Source organism: Pogoniulus pusillus, chromosome 5 (genome assembly GCF_015220805.1).
Source record: "Pogoniulus pusillus isolate bPogPus1 chromosome 5, bPogPus1.pri, whole genome shotgun sequence".
NCBI lineage: Eukaryota > Metazoa > Chordata > Aves > Piciformes > Lybiidae > Pogoniulus > Pogoniulus pusillus.
The window spans coordinates 39,066,290-39,089,735 of NC_087268.1; the positions used below are offsets into that span (position 1 = coordinate 39,066,290).

Below are 23,446 nucleotides of genomic sequence, written 5' to 3' on the forward strand. Positions count from 1 at the left end.
TAAAAGGGATTTTATCATAAAAAAAGGTTTTCTTTCACTACTTTCTGTCATGCAGTTGCAGTAGCTGTTTTTATAGTGCCATGTATCAAGACTGATGAGCCACTACATGGCATTGAGAATACTTGCCACTAAAATATTTCATTCAGGAAGTCACATATTCAGTGAGATCATTCCTGCACTGAATGACAACGCAGACGTCACTGAAGTTAGCTGGTCCAAAAATCTTAATATGCAAACCAGAAGCTCTGAGGAGTGATTGGAGATTTTCTTCCTCCTCTTCTGTTTCTTTTCACCTGGTTTTAAATTCGGGGCACAAATTCCCTAGTCTGCAGTTCTGTGTAACATCAGCTATGAAAATAGGTTTGTGTTTTTACTCTAAATCATACACTCATCAGAAACTGGGAAAGAAAAAAAATGAGGCAAAAGGCAGAAATGGCAAACAATGTGTTTAGGTTGAACTGCAAAAAGAAGAATGCCTGGGGGTTGATGCCCTTTTTCTACAGAAACACAGAAGAATGTTAAACAATTCAAAGTGGAATGGATTAGTTCACACATGAATATACTGCAGATATTTTATCCTCACTATAATTCCAGGCTGTAATGGAAAATTCAGATTGTAAATTCAAAGAAAAATTGTTTTGTCATTTTCTGGCATTTAACACTAAAACAACAGCCTGAATTGTGTCCAAAACATAAGCAAGTGTGTCATAACACCACTTCCATGGATGCAAGTGTCTGTAGTCAATTCTTTCAGCTGTCCCTTATTGATTTTTTTATGCTGTGAGGTATGCAGTGTGCCAGACTTATCATTTATTTTTTCAAAACAAAACCTGAATGTTTCAGCATTTAAGTGTTTGACATTAGAAGAACAGATCATAGAATCAACCAGGTTGGAAGAGACCTCCAAGATCATCCAGTCCAACCTAGCACCCAGCCCCATCCAGTCAACTAGACCATGGCACTAAGTGCCTCATCCAGGCTTTTCTTGAACACCTCAAGGGACGATGCCTCCACCACCTCCCTGCACTTAACACATTTAAGTTGCAATCAAGAGGAAAAGCACTCACAAAAGCAACAGGCAAATCACCAGAAATAAGCAAAAACACTCTAGGAAACCAAATACTAATTTATTTTCAAGAGAATCTTTAGCTTCTTGCCATAGGAGCTGTTTGAACCTCCCATCCTTTTAACTGTGGGGGCTACTTAAGAAATTGTATGTCAGTCAGGCCCAACACTGAAATACAACTATAGTGGGCCACTTTCAAAATTCTTGAAAACCCATTTAAAGATATCAGTAGGGGGTAAATTAAAGCTGTATGCATTAGGAAGCTAATAATTTGAAAAATGTACAGGGGCGATGAACCCTGAAGTTATCAAGCATTAAAATGAATAGAAAAGTGTTTTGTATATTTGGAAGTAACTAAATACAAAAGCACTGTTCTAAAGAAAGTGCAACTATCATTGTGCTAGTTTGAAGCAGGGTAGAATGTTTTGGTGAGAAGAACCACATCATAGGCTGTGAAAGGAAAACAGTGGTGATGTCTACTTCCCTCAGAGTCTTGCTGAAGAATAAATGAGGACATAAGGTAACACTCTCACCATTTTGTCTCACTCTCTGGCTGGGCTGCTGACTGAACAAGATCTCACTCCCTAACCTCACCTTCCATTTGGACTAACCCACCCTTGCTTCATAACCTCTTGGCTGAACCTCTATCCTTCCTTGGGACTGGGATAAGGTTGAGAGGGACAGGGGGAAGGTGAAGGGGTGGTTGAGAGCCCCTCCTGGGGACTCAGGTTTCTGGGAGGGGAGTTGTGTTTCTGTATTACCTTTTACCTTGTATATTCCTGTATATAACTGCATATACTGTAAATATCTGCTTGTATATTGTGCTAGCTGTAAATAAATAGCTTCATTTATATTCCCAGAGCTGACTGAGCCTAGTCTGGGTGATTTCTAAAGTGGAGGAGGGCAGGGAACACCCAAACCATCACAATCATCTACTGCACGACCTAGCAATGTCTGAAGCACACATAGATAAAACATGGCTTATCATCCACTTTTAAGTATAGTGAGAGGCAGAGCTAGCCTATGACAGCAGAACTCAAGGCCCCTTTATTCATTCTTTATAAACACTGCTACTTGAATACACTTTAGTCAAATTCTAAATCTCATCAGACCAGAATCTTCCACTCAAAGTATTTCCTGAATACAAATTTACCTATGTGTAAAAGGCTAGAACTTTCAGTGGAAAAATAAAAGAGAAAGAACTGCTATAATACCGTTTAAGATCATTTTAAAAGAGTTTTAAGAGAGAATTTGAACCAAACGACTTTTAAATCAGAACTGAAGCCATGCTGTATCATGCATTTATCACAAACAATGCCTTCACCATTCTCATGAAAAGTTACCCATTGACTACATCTCAAGTTGTGCCAGGGTAGGTATAGGCTGGATATTAGGAAGAAGTTCTTCACAGAGAGAGTGATTTCCCATTGGAATGGGCTGCCCAGGGAGGTGGTGGAGGCACCGTCCCTGGGGGTCTTCAAGAAAAGACTGGATGAGGCACTTAGTGCCATGGTCTAGTTGATTGGATAGGGCTGGGTGCTAGGTTGGACTGGATGATCTTGGAGGTCTCTTCCAACCTGGTTGATTCTATGATTCTATGATCAATTTGGCTGACAAGTCTGCCTCTCACTCTATAAAAAACTAACTCAAATTTAGCCTAAAAGTTAACAACTCCCTCTCAAAGAATAAAAAAGGAAAAAAAAGGAGAACCACCAACATTTCAAGGTCTGATCCTATTGCAAAGAATCACAAATCTACTCAGTGCTACTTTTGGTATATTCACAACTTTACCCTAGCATTCACAGTTAAGCTACTCCTACCAAGTCACACACAGGTAGTTACCAGCCACAGCTCTTGTGGAATCAAGCAAAAGATCAATGAACCAAAAACCCACAAGATCCAGAAAGCAAAGTGTTCATCTGCCTTTAAGAGCAGTACACAGCACCTTGGAATACTACTTAATCTCACTTAGATAACAAGAGCAGCAGCATGCACTCTGTAACTACTATTCAGTTAGCAATCAGGAAGCACAGGCAGCTGGGCAAGCAGATCAGCACTAGCGGACTAGTAGAGAACAAGCCTCTATCCCAGCAGCGTGCCCCTCCAATAAATCTTAACTGAAAGTACTCTTCATCCCTTCTCTGTTTGATCCATTCATAACCAGAGGTGAAAGCTAAAACATGAAGCTGCAAGTATTTTATGAGACATGTCACCAAAAAAGATTCAAATGATTGTAAGTTTAAAATGTTCTCTCTACTCTTGTGCAAATTCCACTCAGGCATCTTCTTGACTTTTTTTGCTAATCTCAGTGTCTGTTTTTCATGCTTAGCTGCAAGTAGATTCAACTTGGGAGTAAGGAACACGCAAATCATAGAATCACAGAATCAGTCAGAGTTGGAAGGGACCACAAGGATCATCTAGGTCCAACACCCTGCTATAAATGTCCTAACCACAAAGAAAAGTACCTGACAAGTTTATCCAGAAAAAGTGCAATTGCCCCAGTTTTATTATGTGCTATTAAAAAAGCCTTAGCTCAATTAAAAAGTCTTTGCAGCAACATCTATATGTATGCCACTGCCTATTAGCTCAAACTCCTAGTTGGTATCTAGCCATGGTTTTAATCAGCTGAGGTCCTCAGTTATGATTTCAGATCCCATCTACATGCTAGCACAGTGCTAATGGCATCACTCCTCCTAAACCATCCAAGAATTAGCTATTTTGCAAACAAACAATAGGAATTCCAAATTTGACCAAGGCAGCTATGAAAATATTTCCAGCGTGTGAAAAATATTCAAATTACTCTTTCTACAAACATTCTCATTTAAATATAAGCACCTAAAGTTCAGATAGGCTAATAAAAGGGTTCACAAGTTGTTACACAATGAACTGGCAGATTTTATTCACAAGAATGTTCTGAAATATCTTTTGCTGGTTTTCCCTCCATTCTAAATGCTTAATGCATTCCCCATCTCCAAACTGTATAATAAGTAGCTTGAATATAAACAGTGTTCACAATACCTTAGAAAGAGAGAGAAGGAGTAAGCAGCAGCACTCTTTTGCTAGAGCTCTGAAGAACATGTCAGTATGATCCTAACGGGCATCTGGAATAAAAATGCTTCGTTGTCCGTGTACATATGTAAATTTAGCAATACCTATCCCTTGGGACAGAAAATATATGCAGGACTCTCTACAAAAGGAAAGGATAATTTCACAGTCTAAGTTTCCACATAGTGCTCTGAAAACGGTCACAGTGGCCTGGAAAATAGCAAGAATATGACTCCAAGAACGCATTTAGTTAATCATAAGGTTTTATTACCAAACTAAGCTGTTGCCACATAAAAGCATCGAATTCCCCCCAAAAGCTAGCAACCTTTGTTTTGCATCTCATTGGCAACCTAGTAGCGTTACCTACTGCATCCTAACACGTGTACATTTGCCATTACGGCAGTGAACCACACATCTTCAAGTCAAGACAAGTCAGTATCAGATGAGACAGGAAAGAAAAAAGGCTGAGAGCAAAGAATCAGAGATCCCTACTGTCATAATCTGACAGCAGGAGACAGCACAGCTCCTAAGATCTTCTGTTTCTAGGGCTCTCAAGTATTATTTTCCTGTACTACCTCTGAGTAAGTAACCTGGATGAGACACTCAACCTACCATTTTTTCACTTTAAGAGAAGACCTGCCAAGAGAAGATTTGAGTACAACAACCATAAAGATAGCTACAAAGAAGGAGTTTAATAGTAAAACCTACCTGAAGTAACCTTTCTAGACATAATCTTTGTATTTTCCTGCTGCTCCACGCATTACTAATCAGTGACCCACTGGAAACTTCAGCACCCATTGAAAAGCTTGGCAGGGTATTTGGCTTTCAATTCTTCTACTCAGTTTATTCCTAACACAAGTATATTCATCAGGCTTAGAAACAACTCTTGAACAAGGGCAGCCACTCAGCAATGAAATGTAAATTACTGACATGTGCTAAAACCTGGACCTGCCACTGCTAATGAGCACATTAAAGGAAAAAAGCTCACTAGATATTACTGCAACCTTTTCACTTAACCCTGTGTGTACTGAATGCCATAATTTAGCATCAATTAAAGAATTCATCTCTACACAGAGACACTACTCAGCAGATGCATGCTTCCCACACAACTCTTATGTAAAAATCATGAAGATTGACAGGCTTGTGAAATGCCCAATGGGGAACACACACACTAACAGCACATTAATATTTTTAAGTTTCCTGACCATGTCCAGACACCATAAAGGCAACACACATAGCAAAAGAACAATCATACTCACATCCCAACATACATGAATTCCTAAGTTTACAAACACTAATGGTGTCAAATCTTAGGTCATCAAATTAAACATGACTTGCAATAAACAGGCCTCCAGATTAGAAAGTCAACTTGTAGTAACTCTTCCCTTCGTATTACACTCACAGGAAGGTACAGATGCTGAGAAAACCATCCTCCAAACAATAGCAGCCTGCAGAATCAGAATAAAACAGTTTTGCCTGAGTAGCATCTGTGCAATAAAATCATCACCAAATATAGTCACCCCAGCTTTCAACTTTTAGTAACTCAGACTACAAATGTTGCAAAAAGCAACTGTACATTCATACACTGGTGTGACACTTTGGGTCTATATGAGCCTTTAAAAGCCACGAAGTTGAAGACCTTCAGAAGCTAGAAAGATCCAGGTGATGTACTGGAAAATGTAATCTTTGTATTTCTTCCCATAATCTGGAGCCAGATTTATAGGGATGCAAAAGTCAGTGTCTTCCCTTCTACTTCCCCATCTCACATCCTGGTGGCACAGGCTTCTTTATCTTGAGTTTTGGTATGGGGGAGGCTTGCAGATTGGCTTGGCCTCAGCAGAGAGAATTTTTACTCCATCATTTAGGCCTAAGTAGGGAGGCATGGGCTTAGGGGAGCATTTGAAGCCTCTGGAATTGAAGCCTGGTTGGGGGAAGGCTTTGGTAGGTTCTAGCCCAATGAGACTGTTGTAAGGTCACAGGACTGTGCCAAGGCTGAATATGAATTTGTGTAAGTTATATGCTTTGCTGTGTTCACCACTGCTGTAGCTTGAGATGGTTTGGGTGTTCCCTGCCCCCCCCCACACTTTGGAAATCACCCAGATTAGACGCAGCCAGCTCTGGAAATATGAATGAAGCTTCTATTTACAGCTAGCAGAATATACAAGCAGATATTTACAGTATATACAGTTATATACAGAAATAGACAAGGTAAAAGGTAATACAGAAACACAACTCCCTTCCCTGAAACCCTGAAACCTCAGGAGGGGCTCTCAACCACCCCTTCACCTTCCCCCTGCCCCTCTCAACCTTACCCCAGTCCCAAGGAAGAATGGAGGCTCGGCCAGGGGGTTAGGAAGCAAAGTGGATTAGAAAAGAAATGGAGGGTGAGGTTAGAGATGCAGCTCAGCCAGTTCCCCAGCAGAAGTGAGAGTGGTTATCCATGTTTTGCTTTTATTTTTTATACATCTCAGCAAGCCTATGAGTGAAGTAGACATCACCACTGTTTTCCTTTCACAGCCTGTAATCTAGTTGTTCTCATCAAAACATTCTAGCCTGCTTCAAACTAGCACACTTGTGAACTGCTTCTTCATTTAAACTTTCCCATTCTCCACTCCTTTGCGTGATCATCGTTCCTTTGCCTCTTTTGGAGCAACAGAGAAAGCTGACTGCTCATTAAATGATAACAGCTAGAGAGGAAGAGAGAATGTTTGATGAAAAGCTCTGTTCCTACTTGCTTTCTATTTTGGTAGATGAAGGAAATTATTCAATGACTATATGGTTAAGTTCTTGAAGTGTTTTTGATAAAGATACACCATAAACTGAAGCCACATAAAACTGATTTTCAAAACATGAATCAGGTACCTAAATCAACCTAAGTACCCAAATCTCTCCCAGTAAGATTTCTGTCAAATGCTAATTCGGCTATAAACAAATTAGAAGGTTATCACCTTCAGCTGCTTATTTTTCCTCTTATCCCATGTACCCCACTTTCAATTTACCATGCTTTTGAATTTGCCTCTATTTCAAGTAAAGCAGAAACTCCTTAACTTGCTTTGGCCAGAATCAGCCAGAGTAGTTTAAAAATCTTAGTAGGGGAGCTGGGAGCAGGGGGAGGGACATGCTCAAAGAAAGACAATTTTAACAGGGCTACTAAGTGACTAACACATATAGTTACTCCAGCACATCCAAGGAGGGCAACAACTCTCCTTGGGACAGACAGCAACAGGCCTCTGGGAGGTGTAATCTCTTCAGACAGCCTGATCACAGTCATAACAGTGGTCTGACCACACACTAATAACCTGATCTTCAGTAACTGAACCTATGGGTTGGCATTCAGGGAAGCAAGTGAGAAACAGATGCTAGGTTCTACACAAAAAACACTACCTAAACTTAAGGAAATCAATTTTAATATTAGGGCTAAACAAAAATGAAAAGAATGAAACATGCTGTGCAAATAGACAAAGCTTGTTTGTAAGCCAGTCTTTGAATAGAAGTAAATCTAAAACAAAAAGGCAAATTCATTCATAACTCAAATGCATGCATTTGGTGAATGGTGCCACATCCAGTTGGCAGCCAGTCGCTAGTGGTGTGCCCAGGGATCAGTGCTGGGCCCAGTCCTGTTCAGTATCTTCACTGATTATCTGGACCAGGAGATGGACTCCAGCATCAGTAAGTTTGCAGATGACACCAAGATAGGAGCAGCTGTGGAGCTGTTGGAGGGTAAGAGAGCCTTGCAGAGGGACCCTGCCAGGCTGGATGGGTGGCAGAAGGCAAAGGGATGAGATTTAACAAAGCCACAACAACCCCAAGAAGCACTACAGGCTGGGGACAGAGCAGCAGGAAAGCAGTCAGGAAGAAAGGGACCTGCAGGTACTGGTAGATAGTAGCTGAACATGAGCCAGCAGTGTGCCCAGGTGGCCAAAAGAACCAATGGCATCTAGGCCTGTATCAGGAACAGTGTGACCAGCAGGGACAAGGGAGGTTATTCTTCCCCTGTACGCAGCACTGGTCAGGCCACACCTTGAGTACCATGTCCAGTTCTGGGCTCCTCAATTCAAGAAAGATGTTGAAATAGTGGAACATGTCCAGAGAAGAGCAACAAAGCTGATGAAAGGTCTGGAACACAGCCCTGTGAGGGGAGGCTGAGGGAGCTGGGGTTGTTTAGCCTGGAGGAGGCTCAGGGGGGACTGTTTGCTGTCTACAACTACCTGAAGGGAGGCTGTAGCCAGGTGAGGGTTGGTCTCTTCTGCCAGGCACCCAGCAATAGAACAAGGGGACGCAGTCTCAAGTTGTGCCAGGGGAGGTCCAGGCTGGATGTTAGGAGGAAGTTCTTGACAGAAAGAGTGATTGGCATTGGAATGGGCTGCTCAGGGACGTGGAGGAGTCACTGTCCCTAGAGGTGCTCAAGAAAAGGCTGGGTGCCATGGTCTAGTTGACTGGATAAGGCAGGGTGATAGGTTGGACTGGATGATCTTGGAGGTCTTTTCTATGATGAGTAGGAAAACTTTAATAAAAGACTCCCTGGAACTTTAAAGGTTTGCACAATTAAGCACTAAAAGTTAGGCAGTGCAAGTAATATATTAAATTCTTATTCTTGTTCCTGCCACCCTGGTTAAAGGCTTTCATTAACAAACCAGATGAGTTATCAAATTGTGCTTGTGTTGGTATGTGCTCAGAAATTTGTTTCAGCATCTCTAGAAAGAGAGGCTAAGAGAGCTGAGACTGTTAAGCCCTACAGAAAAAAAAACCACAACCATGGGGATCTCAATTTATGTCAATTTGTGAAGAGAGAGAGCAAAGAGGACAGAGACAGACTTGGCTCAGTGATGACAGAACCAGAGGCAGTGGGCACAAAGTGAAATGCCACAGGTTCCCTTTCAAATCACATCTCTGGCAAAAAACCACCCTGCAGCTCAAAACACATGCAGAAAGGTTATACATGTGTGTATCCATGAGACCTGTGGGTATGCACTCTGATACTTGGGTGCTTTATTATTTCAAGTTTAAACATACATTTGCACTTGTATAGAGCTAGAGCACTTCTTTCAAAGGTTTAAAGAGAAATACTTGGAAATTGTGATAGAGCAGAATTGGCATCAATTTTATCTGAAATGTAGGCAATCTTAAACAAGACACTGGTAGCAAAGTAAGCTTTTTGCAAAGGTCAATGTAGCTTTCTACAGTAAAGGAGTAATACATCCTTCCTCCTTTCACATTAGAAAGAGTCCAAGCAGATAGTTCAGGTGACTCAACTTCATTTTTATAGCTCACATGCACTAGCAGAGGTTTAATAATGTCTAACTAGTACTGCCTATGCACTGTCTGTGCCCCAAATGGATTTTATACAATCTGATACTTCATAGGATGTAGTTTTTTCTTATAAAAAAAGGTTTACTTGGGATGGAATAAAAGTAACATTCAGAAGCATTCTGCATCAGAAGAGTAAGCAGTTACCTATCACCATTACAGGCTCACAGGCAGAGTTCTGGGGACAAATCAGCAACTCATCCATCTAGACAAGTACATTTCTTAAACTTTATTGCTCAGGAGGGGCATAGTCTCCAGTCTCCACCAGTCAAAGCACTTTAAGCCATCACAGGCAGCAGGCATTCTGCTGCCTTCATAAGCAATGACATAGTAAGTATTACAAGACAATGAAAAGCAGCTCTGTGGAGAAAGACCTTGGAGTCCTGGCGGACAGCAAGTTCTGCTTTGGCAAGCAATGTGCCCTTGTGGCCAAAAGCCAGTGCCATTCTGGGGTGCATAAGGAAAAGCATAGCAGCAGGTCTAGGGAGGTTCTTCTCCACCTCTACTCTGCCATGGTGAGCACTGTATCCAGTTTTGGGCTCACCAGCTCAAGAGACAGGGACCTGCTAGAAAGAGTCCAACAGAGAGCCACAAGAATGATTTGGTTTCACCTCAACAGGAGGAGAACCTTCTTTATGGTGAGGGTGATGGAGCACTGGAACAGGCTGCCCACAGAAGTTGTGGAGTTTCCTTCTCTGGAGACTTGCAAAACCTGCCTGGATGCATTCCTGTGTGAACTACTCTGGGTGATCCTGCCTTGGCAGGGAGGTTGGACTTGATCTCTGAAGTCCCTTTCCAACCTCTAAAATTCTGTGATTCTGTAATCCCATAATTAGCAGGGCTGTCAATCCACCTGCACAAAGTTCTTCACAGGTCAGACACATTCTCACAGAAGATAACCTAGGCTGCTCTGTTCCACTTTTTACATCTCAAACTTAACAGCCATTTATAAATGTGGTCAATCATTTCCATATATATTGTTTGCCCATTTATTTCAGACAATATATTGTTGAGGTTTTTTAATTCCTCCAAGAATGTTAATCTAGTTTCAAAGGTACAGAGAAATAGCATTGGCTGCTTTGTTCTCCTAGTCATGCCAAACAGTAGTGCCTAAAAGGGCACAAAGGATGTATAAAAACTGGTTCCACCAGGAGCTCCAAAATGATCCCTGTCTTATTCCAGAATGGAATTCTTTTGTTCCACTGTGTTTATGATTTCTATTGTAAGATTTTGGCAGTGTAGTATCTGGCCTTTACTGCATCAAGAAACAGAGTGGCTTCATAGTACTGTCAAGGCTGCATTCCATGAAAAATATTCCAGATGAAGGCAACATTTGTAGCACTAACTCTTATTATTTTGAGATTCCAGGAATAAATTACTTATGTCTATTGGAGAATATATACATACACCACTGTACCAATTATGAAAGTGGAAATGCTATGCTATAAACATAAGAGATCAAAATACTCCGAGCATACAAATCCTGCAAACTAGTATCTTTCATAGTAGACTGTGCAAAAAACAGCTTCTATTGCTATTTGGTTTTCCTTTTTTTTCCCACCATACTTTCCCCTTTGATTTTTGTGGCAGGGGGAAAAGAGAAGCTCAGTGTTTCTTTTACTGATACAATTACAAGCAACTCCAACATAATACAGTCTCACAATAGAGTCACCATGCAGAGTTTAAGCTTCTAACCATTACCAGGATGCATGAACATACATAATGTCTACTACAGACATAAGATTCCTACTTTCTACTGGCCTCAGCCAGACCACAGGAAGACAGGTTGACTCTGGAATGACTGTGCAGCTCAGTCACATGCTTGTTTTCTCTCACTCTTTCCTCCCCCGTTCCCTTCTTCACCCAGGAGGAAATAGTCACTGGGATCACAGGCCAGTCCCAAAGCACTGGAAAAGTGAAGGGACTTGACTCTGAGGTGACCTTATCATGGCCTTTCAGTATCTGAAGAGAGCCTACAAAAATGCTGGGGAGCGACTTTTCAGAATATCAGGGAGTGACAGGACTAAGGGGAATGGAGCAAACCCGGAGATGGGTAGATTCAGGCTGGACGTGAGGAGGAAGTTCTTCAGTATGAGAGTGGCGAGAGCCCGGAATGGGCTGCCCAGACAGGTGGCTGAAGCCCCATCCCTGGAGGTGTTTAAGGCCAGGCTGGATGAGGCTCTGGCCAGCCTGATCTAGGGTAGGGTGTCCCTGCCCATAGCAGGGGGGTTGGAACTAGATGATGCTTGTGGTCCCTTCCAGCCCTGACCGATTCTATGACTCAGCACTCCCACCCCCCACCCACAACAGCTGCCTTGGAAGTCTGCAAGCTAGGAAAGGAAAACAGCCATTTCGGAACGTTTACCTTTCAACAGGCCAAGCAGAAGGCTCATCTTTGTCTCAGGGCTTTCTCCTTGTCAAATTTCAAAGGCCTGTTGCAGACAATAGAGGTGATAGAGCTTCTCAAAGGGTCTGCATTCATTTTATGTAATGGGAAACATTAAGGAAGTTAGCCTAAATACAGAGATCACCAGCCACTTTTTCTAAACGAAGTAACAAACTGCTCTTCCAGCTCTGCAAAGCATCTGGCAGAAGATACTAGCTTTGTTTTTTTGGTGGTATGTTTTGTTTGGGGTTTTGTTTGTTTGTTTTTAAAAGATGTGGCACTATTTTAAATGCACATTTAATGTCACTACTGAATACTATGCAATTATTCCTTGAAAGAATCAAGCTGCTTACATGTAACTATCTTTCCATGCATAAATCACAAGTAACAACCTCCTCACTGAATTTCATAACTTGTGTACAAATCCTTTACAACACACTGCAAGACTTCCAATAGGGATAGCTCAAATTCCTGACTCACTTGACATAAGATCCCAAGGAACTACAGTGACTTTCACAAACCCATGTTTTGTCATTCTAATAAATAATTTATGTTACCAGCATTACCTAAAAGTTTTTCAGCAGATTTCATATTAAAATACCAATCTTTAAGCAGCTGACCTTAACGTTTAGGAAATCTTTAACAGACTTGATATAAGTGTCATGGAACCTTCTTCTGTCAGCCATCAACAGTGACCAGAGTAGATATAGATGAAAAGGGTACTGAATATACCAGCGTTTTTAACTGGACAACAATGAACAGCATGCCAGATATTCACCCAGTGGTTGGGTTTTTTGGACTTCTTTTTTGTCTGAGAAACAAAGTATCATTGACTTGTGCTCTGCCCTCATTCTAGAAGAGCAAAATTAAGTTTCTAAAGAAAGAAAAAAAGCCTAAAGAACAGTGATTTTCAATTGTCTGAAGACATCCATCGCATCCTTCACAAGGTCTGTCTGTAGCTGTATGCTGTTCCACGAATCATTTAGGCAATAACGAACCAAAAGAGATGCTTTTGTTCAAATCAAGCACAGTGAGATTACATGTGAACTGACCCTCCATGTGTTAAATTGAAGACACAGTTTGCTTTGAGTTCATTACTGCTCTCAAACTGTGGCAAGTTTAGAAGAAGTTTAGTGTACGTCTCCATTTCCAAACCCAGATAGTTTTATAGGCACAGATGCACACGGGGAAACAAATCCCTGTTTCTCCAGTTTCATCACTACTTTCAGTGCAGAAAAACAAAAGAGTTTAAGTGCAAAGAAAGCAGTAAGAAAAAAAACAAACAACATATCTGCCTCCTTAGCAACTTCAACAGTCTTGTAACATTTGTTACAGGCTTCAATAAAAAAAGAACCAGCAGGCAGTAAGTCCCCCTAAATATTTATTAATCAGAGTGTCTTGAAAAAAAAATACAAGCAGCCCTCTGTGACAAAAAAAAAGAGACTGCTTCACCAATTCTCACTAGGGGTTTGATATCCTAGAGTCACTGACACGAAGGAAAGCATGATTATGTCTTGAGAGTTTAAATTGTGCATTTCAGAAAGCAAATTAGAACTACCTTGTTCTGTTACAATTTTAGAGAACAGAACACATCAGGTTTCTGAAACAATTACAAGCTGTTTTGAGACTGTAGCACCAACCCAAACTTGAACATGTTTCTAGTCACCACACTATCTCAGGAATTTACTGTTCTAAAGATTTGAGTGAAAGGGTAAGAAAAAGGGGGGAGGGATTTACAGGAATGTTTCTACTTTTTCTATTTCTGCTTAATCCTGCCAAAAAGCATCTGACATTATGTCACCAATATTGTAAATTACCTCAAGTAACAATCAAATTACTAGGAAATGTGTCCAGTTTAATCATTATGAAAATTCGAAGTCCAGCAGCAAAATAGAAAGCAAAATAGTATAAGCAAGCACTTCTGTTTCATTAATGGTTTTGTTATAAAAAACCAGGAACTGTCAGCTAAAGCCAGTTATCCTGCTGCTCTAATCCAGTGGGAACAAAGTTTGTTATAAATTAAGCTAGGAATATTCCCTCTAAAGAGGCAGTGGTACATGAAGCAGAACAGTGATAAAAGAAAACTGCATGAAAACAACATGTAAGATATTACCCCAGATTCGGTAAATCCTGGCAAACATCAAGTATTTAGAATTACTTTCAACTTGAACATCACCACCCAGCAATCAGCAGGACGCATTCAGCATGACACAGAAGCTGCACTTGTTTTTGTCTGGGAGCTTTTTAAAAAGTGCAGCAACTGCGAAGTATAAAAATTGAGATTTCATTCCCAAATAGCCTCCTTAATGAGCAGGTGGTATTTTCTTAACACAAAATAAGTAACTAAACAGTAAGGGTCTGTATCACAATCAGAACTGAAGCTCAAAAGGGGCAGTCATGGAAGAGATGTGGAAATGAGCCATTCCACAAATGCTGAGAATGAAAGAATTATAATTTTACAGAATCACACTCCCCATCTGTGTTTTTTACCCTGAATCAAAAAGGTGCAAATTACTCTCAAAATCAGCAACAAATTTATATTAATACCTGTAAAAGATGATGGTTTTTCAACTATGAGGTTCACTTACTCTATAAAAAGGTTCGTAGCTTAAAGAGCATTTTACTGGAAAGCTTAGTGTAATATGTGCTTGTACTTAATCTCAGTGAAACTAATAAACAGTAGCACAGGATCTGCAGCAACACAGCATTTGCTCAAACACTGCACATGCAACTTCCTCCTAGCACTGCTCTAAATTTATAAGCAGCTGCATCAAAGTTTTTTCAAAAACAAAATCAGTTAAAAGGCCTGATATATCAGTCTGTGTGACAGAGAAAACCCAAAACAAAGAGGTTGTAACTAACACTTTCTTATAAATTCAGACATGAAGTAAAAAGAGCACCCTCAGCTCTTTGGTCCTTTCAGAGAATGCGGCTCTGCAATACATGACCACCAGCAGAGAAGCCAGTTTTTAAACAGCTTTCTACTCCCATCCTGAAAGCACAGTTCAGCACCTTCTCAGGGCTGCTGATACAGCTGTTCACCAGCTGTGCTATGAATCATCAAAATGATCACTTAAAACCAGATACTTTTAACCTAGATCATTTCAGTGACCCAGTTTTAGAGCAGCCTCATAAACAGCACAGACAAGTGAAAACACCAAAAGGTTCTTACACCCTTGATAAAGTTCTTAAAAACAAGCATCATCTCCTTTCCCAAAACACAAGCTGCCACTGCATCTTCAAAATGCAGGAAATGCACGTGCACAGAGATCTGCCTTAAACTGCTACTTTGATTCTTCCAACACCTCGGATGAAATATATGTCAAGTAAATAGAAATAACTTACCAAACGTCTAGCAAATTCTTTATTTTCTGAAAGAAATCCATATCCTGGGTGCACCTTGAAAGTAAAAAAAAAAATTCAAGCTGATTGAGTTCTGTAGTCAGACAACAAACTTGCTAAGACCTTTTTCAGATACTGGGACAAGTGATGTAGACTATGAACCATTTAAATTAGTAGAATACCATAAGAACTACCTTAACACACTGTTTCATCCATGTTAAGTGAAGCAATACAGATTTACTTTGTTTTTTTTTTACTGAGACAAACATTCTTCATCTAGGAAGAAAGATGCTGTTTGCAGAGCAGTGGACACACTCCCTTTCATGTTTCGCTTTCCACTCTTAACTCTGTTTTGCCACATTTGATTCATTGCACTCATACACTGAGAGTCCACACTTCTCAGTTACCACTATTAAACATCCTTCATCTCGAAATATTTCCAGCACAGATCACAACAGCAGTCTTAAGGTCTGCAGTCATAAGCCTCCTACCTCTAGTGACCTTTGCTGGAGAACACAGTTCTTTTAAGTATAATCTGTGCATCTCTACATGCATAGTTTGCTATTCACACCTCGATATGCACCTAGCAGAACTACTTGGAATGTGAGAAAGTTTTCCTTTTACTTTTTGTAATTCTTGATCTAAAATACTGACAGAAAGCACAAAGTATTTTTATTCTCCTCTCTTAAAAGAGTCTAAAAAATTAGGTTCCATATTGAGAAGCTTTTGGTCCTGAAAGCATTATACCAAAACACCATCTTTGAAAGAAAAGGCAATACTGTTCCAGGGTAATTAGTGTTGCTCATATACACTCAAATTAAGTTTTAATAAATGCTCTGTGTATAGTATCTCTGAATAATACATTTATTTCACTGACAAAACAAAGGACATTAGGCATGTAAATATGACTACACATTACTTTCCCCAACCAGTTCCTGCTAAGCTTTGAATTTCTGGCAAATTTGGAGGGAGAAAGGCAGAGTAAACCATGTTTGCACATAAGCTAACACACGTTTTGCAAACATGCTGAACAAAAAATACTTCTGGGGTGAACCATTTGTCTTACCCTTCCTGCAAATAACATTTATACAAATTTAGAAAGCAATCCAAACAAAGTTTAAGCCAAAACTCTTTTTTGGACATACTTCCTAAACAGATCAAAAAAAGCTATTATGGCATATAAAGGGTTAGCACTCAAAACTAATTGGGATTTTTTTTTTTCCCCCAGCAAATTTGGAAATGAACTGAAGCTGCTCCCTGGTGTGAAAGCTGAATCCAGCAGCCACCTGCAGGATCAGCAACCAGTGCTGCCAGATGCTACAAAGCCTTTGATTTCCAGTAGCGATTTCAGACACATTTAACTCATGTGACATGAACTAACTGCAATAGCATATTCAATCACTTCCCCACACACACCTTTAAAAAAAACACACACACACAACTCTGGCTTTTCTGCTTTCTATATATGAAACAGCTGCAGCAGATAGACTCATTCAGACTCACAGCTTGGGCCCTGGTTTTCTTAATGACTTCCATGATGGCATCCATGTTGAGGTAGCTTTTGCTGGTGGGAGCTGGGCCAACGCAGACAGCTTCATCCGCCATCTTCACATGAACCTGAAGAGGCAATGTTCTGCATTAACAGATGCTCCCTGCAAAAATAATTACCACCACCCTGAAATATGCACACAGTTCTGATTGTTTCAAAAGGTAATTTACATACCATAACCACTCTAAAATACACACAGAAATTAGCAACACTGACATATAAGAACTCACACAACAACATTAATTCTCATTTCATTTAATTCCAAGCTTAAGTCACTGTCAAAATGTTTTATTATGCCATTATTTTGAATTTGCTTAAATAAAATCATGACAAATGTAATTTCAGCTTCCTATAATGATCATCTATATGTAAATTCAGACTAAAAACTACTTTGCTACATGTAGCAGGGTTGTCTAATATCTTAATACTTAATAACAAACATTCATGATGAGTTCTAAGCAGGCTCCCCAGGAAGTTGGGGATAATTAGAGTGAATTGAATGAAGGGATGCAGTGAGTGTCCCTGCACAGCATCAGGTCAGCACTATGCACAAATTAAAGCCTATGACTAAAGAGTTCAATATCACTACACATGAACCTGAAAATCTTGAGAATTATTTAAGCAGCCTCAATGTTTGATTCCTAATCCATTGTATCCTCATTTATATGCATTTGCCAAACATTTTTTAGTCAAAGCTGAACTATACAGAAGAGATAAACACTTCTAACATTTTACCAGGTACAACAAAAACAGCTAGATTTGAAGTTAGAAGTTGACTTCAAACCTAATAGCTCATATGATTGCTTACCTTAAAGAAAGTTTTAAAAGTTTAGTCTTTAAAGTGTTTAAATAAAAAAGTATTTTGAATTCTGCCAAGGGAGATACAGACCTCAGAAACAAATCAGTTTTTCCTCATTCTGCTCTTTCTTTTCAGTATATATTCAAGAAAGCATGCCATTGCTTCTGTTGTGTAAGATTATACCAGCTACATGTCAGCAAGACTTGTTTGTACTGACAGTTTGACATGTTCAGTGCTCAACCATTACTAAATATTTTGTATCATCTTAAGCATTCAGGAACAGGGAACAGTTTTAAAGAGTGTTCTTTCTGAAAGTGAATATTCATACGTGAAATAGAAAATATTTGCAGCTTATGAACAGGAAATGTTCTTCTTTGTGAAAAGAGAATTTATTTGCAAGTAGCAGGAAGGCTGTCAAGTATCACAAACCAAGGTTAGAAGTAACATGTACGCTATTGGCTCCCTCAGAAGAAACAAGGCCAGGAGAAGAAAATAATCCAGAAATAGCAAGAAGCATCAAACAATATTTTGATTAATACAGTAAGAAATAAGTGTTCAGATAAGTACAACTGAAACAAAGCAAGCACAGGATTAACTTACTCAGCATTTGACATTTTCTTCATATTTACTAACTTTTCTGAACTTTGACAGAAGTCAATATTCCTTCCTGATGATAAGATTAACCTGACACCTAATTCCAAGTTTTTTTCTGGGTGCATTTCTTCAACAGCTTCTGAATTTGCTATATAGTTGAGTATGAGGGGGTCACATAACCTCCTGGAATTACCACATATTTCACATTTGAATTATTGCTTCTGTAAATTCATATGGGGTTTATTTCACCACTACAACATTACTCTCATATTAAAAACAAAGCTAAACCAGAAACTCCAACACTAGTGCAGACAATCATGCAACAGGATTGTAATGCCTTTTATTAAGCACACCTCAGCAATTTAAGTCAGCAACCTACTCTGATCAAATGCTATCAAGACTGGCCTATCATGCTTCTTGGAGTACAAAAAAAAACCATAACTCTCAGATACCTTTATTTGTATGGCTGATGTATATGTTTAAGGTTGGTTTGTATTCCAACATTGTTTACATGCCCAAAGTTATTCAAGCTAGTTAAGCAAGTATGTTTTACAAAACCAAAAGCTTCCTTACAGAAAAGGACTAACTCAATATATTCAGCTATTAAGGATCAAGAGGAAAAATCCAGTCACACTTCCCACAGATCCCAACAATCCTGCCAGTACCTAAGGCAGCCACAGAAGAGAACAGAACACCACTAGTTTTTAAACAGATAACCCTGTGTGCTTGACCCACACTGTTTTCTTCCCCCCCTTATGAAATGTTTCATTGTTACTTGAACTTTGAAGTTCTGACTCCTTCCCACATTCTCCTGCAATCTGGCAAACCTATTTCTCCTTGTTTACCTTACTACAAGTTGTTAGTGCCTTCTCCTTCTCTAGTGCAGTTCCAGTTCAGTCTGGCACACATCCTAATATACCACACATGGATCTAATGAAACAGCAATCGTTTTACCTGGCATACTGCTGCAGGGCAGTATCTCAAGGATAAGAAAGAAGTCTCCATTCCCCAGATTTTCAACCTTAAGTGAAAGTTCTTAAGTTTATGGATTCTTTTCTTTTTTCTTTTCAAATAAATTGTTAAAGCAGTCCAAATATGTGAAAATAGATCTGCTTCATCTTAGTAATGCCTCTTCTTCTGCATAAGCTGACTTAAAATGAGATGTTTCTAGACAGTCCAAAGAATCCAGCAACTCACCTTCCTCAACAAGTTTGAAATTATACTCTCAAATTCAAGGGCTGCTTAAGATTTTTACTTAAACCACACAATCCTAGATATTCAATACTAGATTCTAACTTAGTACAGCTGAAACTTCAGAAGTACTTTCACCCTTTTGTTTTAGTTTACAAAAACAACATCAAAACAGGCTCAAGTCGCAAGAAGTTCCTGCTGAAGCGTAATTCCTTCATAAATTAACCCTGCAAAGAAGTACAAACTGATAATAAAGACTGGAACAGCAGACAAACCATGAAATGCTCAATGGCTTATACTGCAAGTTTTAATCATATTGGGCTACCTGTGCCTCGAAAAGATACATTTCAAGCAGCTGTAAGGACTTGTTATGGTAGAGAATACAATCAGAAATCATGAAAATAGATCTTATTAGTGTATATCTGAAGTAGTATACCTTGGATGGGCTAACCATATTGCAGCAAAGAGAGATTCACCCAAACCTGCTGAATCATAGAATCAGCCAGGTTGGAAGAGACCTCCAAGATCAGCCAGTCCAACCTATCCCTCAGCCCTATCCAGTCAACTAGACCCTGGCACTAAGTGCCTCATTCAGGCTTTTCTTGAACACCTCCAGGGACGCTGACCCCACCACCTCCCTGGGCAGCCCATTCCAATGCCAATCACTCTCTCTGCCAAGAACTTCCTCCTAACATCCAGCCTAGACCTACCCTGGCACAACTTGAGACTGTGTCCCCTTGTTCTGTTGCTGGTTGCCTGGCAGAAGTGGCCACCCCCCACCTGGCTACAGCCTCCCTTCAGGTAGTTGTAGACAGCAATGAGGTCACCCCTGAGGCTCCTCTTCTCCAGGCTGCACACCCCCAGCTCCCTCAGCCTCTCCTCATAGGGTTTGTGTTCCAGGCCCCTCACCAGCTTTGTCACCCTTCTCTGGACACGTTTCAGCACTTCAACATCTCTCGCTAACTCAAAAACTACAGATGAAATTTAATTATCCAAATTCCTGTACAGGTTTGTTACACCTTTGTAAAATCCAAACCCAAATCAGTCACTAACACCCAACCAGCCCATTACAATCATCTCAGCTCTGCATTTATGACAAGTAAGATACTGGATTTAACAAAGAGTCCTAGCACAAGAATTTGAGTAAATGCTCTTAAATAGTATAACTACTCTTGGACTAAGGTACAAGGGAAACCAAATAGAATTTGAAATAATAACTAGCTGAAGTTCAACAACTTTATTAAGAAGCAAACTGCACAAAAATGATCACCTGTTTCCAAATCTAGTATAGGTTCAGCAGTCACTTTCATGGCAAAGCACCTAAACCAGTAAAACCTGCCAGATCTTCACACAGGAACAGCTTTGTGTTTCTTCACCACATTTCCAGTACATAAGCACATAAAGTAAGGAGTCCACCTGGGCTGATTAGCCAGTCATTCTTGGCCTGGACTAGCTCCAGGAGCACCACTCCAGGCTGTGGCAGCTCTCAGGGTGGTAATAACAGTAGCAACGATTGCTCTTGAAGCTATTTCCACATTGTTTCAGTATTTCAGGAGTATTTATAAATTAGGTTTGGTGCCAGGGCTTAGCATCATATCCCAGAAGAGATACATGCCCATAAGCCAAAATCTTGGATACAAATACCAGAAAAACAAACAACAAACAACAAACAACACTCAATATCTGCTTTGCAGGAGACAACCCTGTTTAAAAGGGCTGTACTGCATCAGAGCTATTAAGTACCCAAATTACCTAGATTATGATAGTTCTTCAACCTGGAGAGCACCCATGTGACAGTAATATGGTCTCTTACCCAGCCATACTCTGAATTCACTGAATCAGCCCCCTAAACAAACCTGTATCTCAAATAATACACATTGAAAGATCAACATTAATAGCTTACTACCTAAAATATACATAGCACTCCTCGAAGTATTCTGTTTAAAGACAACAGAATCAAAGTAATCTCCAGGAGTTACTTGGCTGCTGTTGAACTCTGTATTATAAATGAGTCACATTTACATATATATATATATCCCTCAACATTTAAACACAGAAACATTTTCTTGGTATGGAAAAAGCATGTATCTTAAAATAATTTTGTAAAGAACTAAACCACTTATTCTCAGTGTATATACAATCTATGAAGCAATAGAACACAAAGATCATTTATAGATCTGTACCATTATAATTTTTTTCAAACAAATACATTTTGTTACTTTCTTATAGATCTGATTTATGACACAAGTGCTTTTTCCCCCAATTTGTTTCAAAGAGATTCTAATCTACTAATTCCAAAAAGTAAAAAGTTTTGTCAGGAGGTCCAAGAGAAGATTAGATATAGATATCTGTATGTTTCCTAACAAAGTGTTTTATATTACCCACAATTTCCATAGATGATTTTATATACTTTGTCAGTTTCTGATGTTTATCATCATATGACAGATGTCATTTATTTCAGGGTAAACAACTAATTAACACATATACACACACTCACTCCCTCTGCTCCTCCATCTCTGAGGACAGAAGTGTCTGAGATTCCCTAGTTCCCCTTTTTTTTAGAGTAGGTCACCCTACACATCACCCCCAAGTTTCAACACAAGTTGAGATTCATGCAGCAGCGACAGTTACACTGAGTTGCAAGCTGCATTTTCCTCCCAATTCCTCTGAACTGTTTCAGAATTTACATATAGAGAAACTGTTCCATCTGCATATTCAGTGTTAATCAAACCTGAGAAGCAATTAAAAAAGCCTCGGGAAAGAAAATGCTTCTGTTTTAGTACACTAGATAAGATCTCAAGCATTGTTTAGACAAAGGAATCTAACCTAACAAGTCATTCTCCATTTATAGCTCAAATCAATATTACACATTGGAACAACATCCGCTGGTCTAAGTGGATTCACTTAATTGGCCTAAACTGCATAATACTGCTCAGCAAGACAAATCACAATTAGCTCAACCCATAAAATAGGGCTAATGAGTAAATCTTTTGTAAGGCAGCTAAAAAAACCAACCACCTCAAATCTTGCCAGCACCACTGCCAAGAGACAGACAAAACAGAACAAAAAGCTTGTGGCATTGAAGACTTGAACAAAGAAAGATGCAAAAAGGTTTAAATTTACTGCTTTGCCAAAATTGCATCTTTCATCTGACTCAAGTGTCCTCAGCAGCTTCACACTAAAATACATGCACCACTGCCACAATAAATCTGCAGACACAGTGAGTGTGCAGTATTCACACAGCCTTTAAAATGCTATCTGCAAAGAAATACTGCCACACAAATACAGTACCTCACCATAAAATCAAGTAATGGAAATATTTCTAAATCATGTGAAAAGTAGAACTGCAAAGGCCATAAATGGCATAACTATCCCATCTTCTCCTCATTTATTTCTACTCAGCATTTCAAAACTCTAAATAAAGTTTTATGCAAATAAATCAGTCAGTCTACAGAGTCCAGCACAAACAGATTTCTCTGCAAGTCTATTTTAATTTTTTATTTGATGGCCCAACAATGATAGTTGTGAGGACAAGTGTAAAACAACTCTTCAGGGACTTTTGAACATTTGGCTGGGTGAAAGGTGTTTACTGACAGTTCCTACAATGACTCTCAAAACATCCACTAGCATCCCCAGTGTTAGATCACAGTATCACACAGTATCACAATATCACCAAGGTTGGAAGAGACCTCATAGATCATCAAGTCCAACCCTTTACCACAGAGCTCAAGGCTAGACCATGGCACCAAGTGCCACGTCCAATCCTGCCTTGAACAGCTCCAGGGACGGCGACTCCACCACCTCCCTGGGCAGCCCATTCCAGTGTCCAATGACTCTCTCAGTGAAGAACTTTCTCCTCACCTCAAGCCTGAATCTCCCCTGGCGCAGCCTGAGGCTGTGTCCTCTTGTTCTGGTGCTGGCCACCTGAGAGAAGAGAGCAACTTCCCCCTGGCCACAACCTCCCCTCAGGTAGTTGTAGACAGCAATAAGGTCCCCCCTGAGCCTCCTCTTCTCCAGGCTAACCAATCCCAGCTCCCTCAGCCTCTCCTCATAGGGCTGTGCTCAAGGCCTCTCCCCAGCCTCGTCGCCCTTCTCTGGACACGCTCAAGCATCTCAATGTCCCTCCTAAACTGGGGGGTCCAGAACTGAACACAGTACTCAAGGTGT

At 40.0% G+C, this 23,446-nt stretch overlaps 1 protein-coding gene across 4 annotated transcripts in view; it reads right to left on the reverse strand.

Annotated features, from left to right (window-relative positions):
- PCCA (propionyl-CoA carboxylase subunit alpha) overlaps window positions 1-23,446 on the reverse strand; it is a 358,591-nt gene that overhangs the window by 301,478 nt on the left and 33,667 nt on the right. For all 4 annotated transcript variants that reach the window (XR_010302383.1, XM_064143822.1, XM_064143820.1 and 1 more), the window contains exons 5-6: window positions 16,650-16,763; window positions 15,150-15,203 (exon numbers count right to left, since the gene is read on the reverse strand). Coding sequence is in view for 3 of the 4 variants with exons in the window: in XM_064143822.1 (XP_063999892.1) it covers window positions 15,150-15,203; window positions 16,650-16,763 (168 nt within the window). In the remaining variant the exon portion in view is untranslated. The remainder of the gene's footprint in view (window positions 1-15,149; window positions 15,204-16,649; window positions 16,764-23,446) is intronic.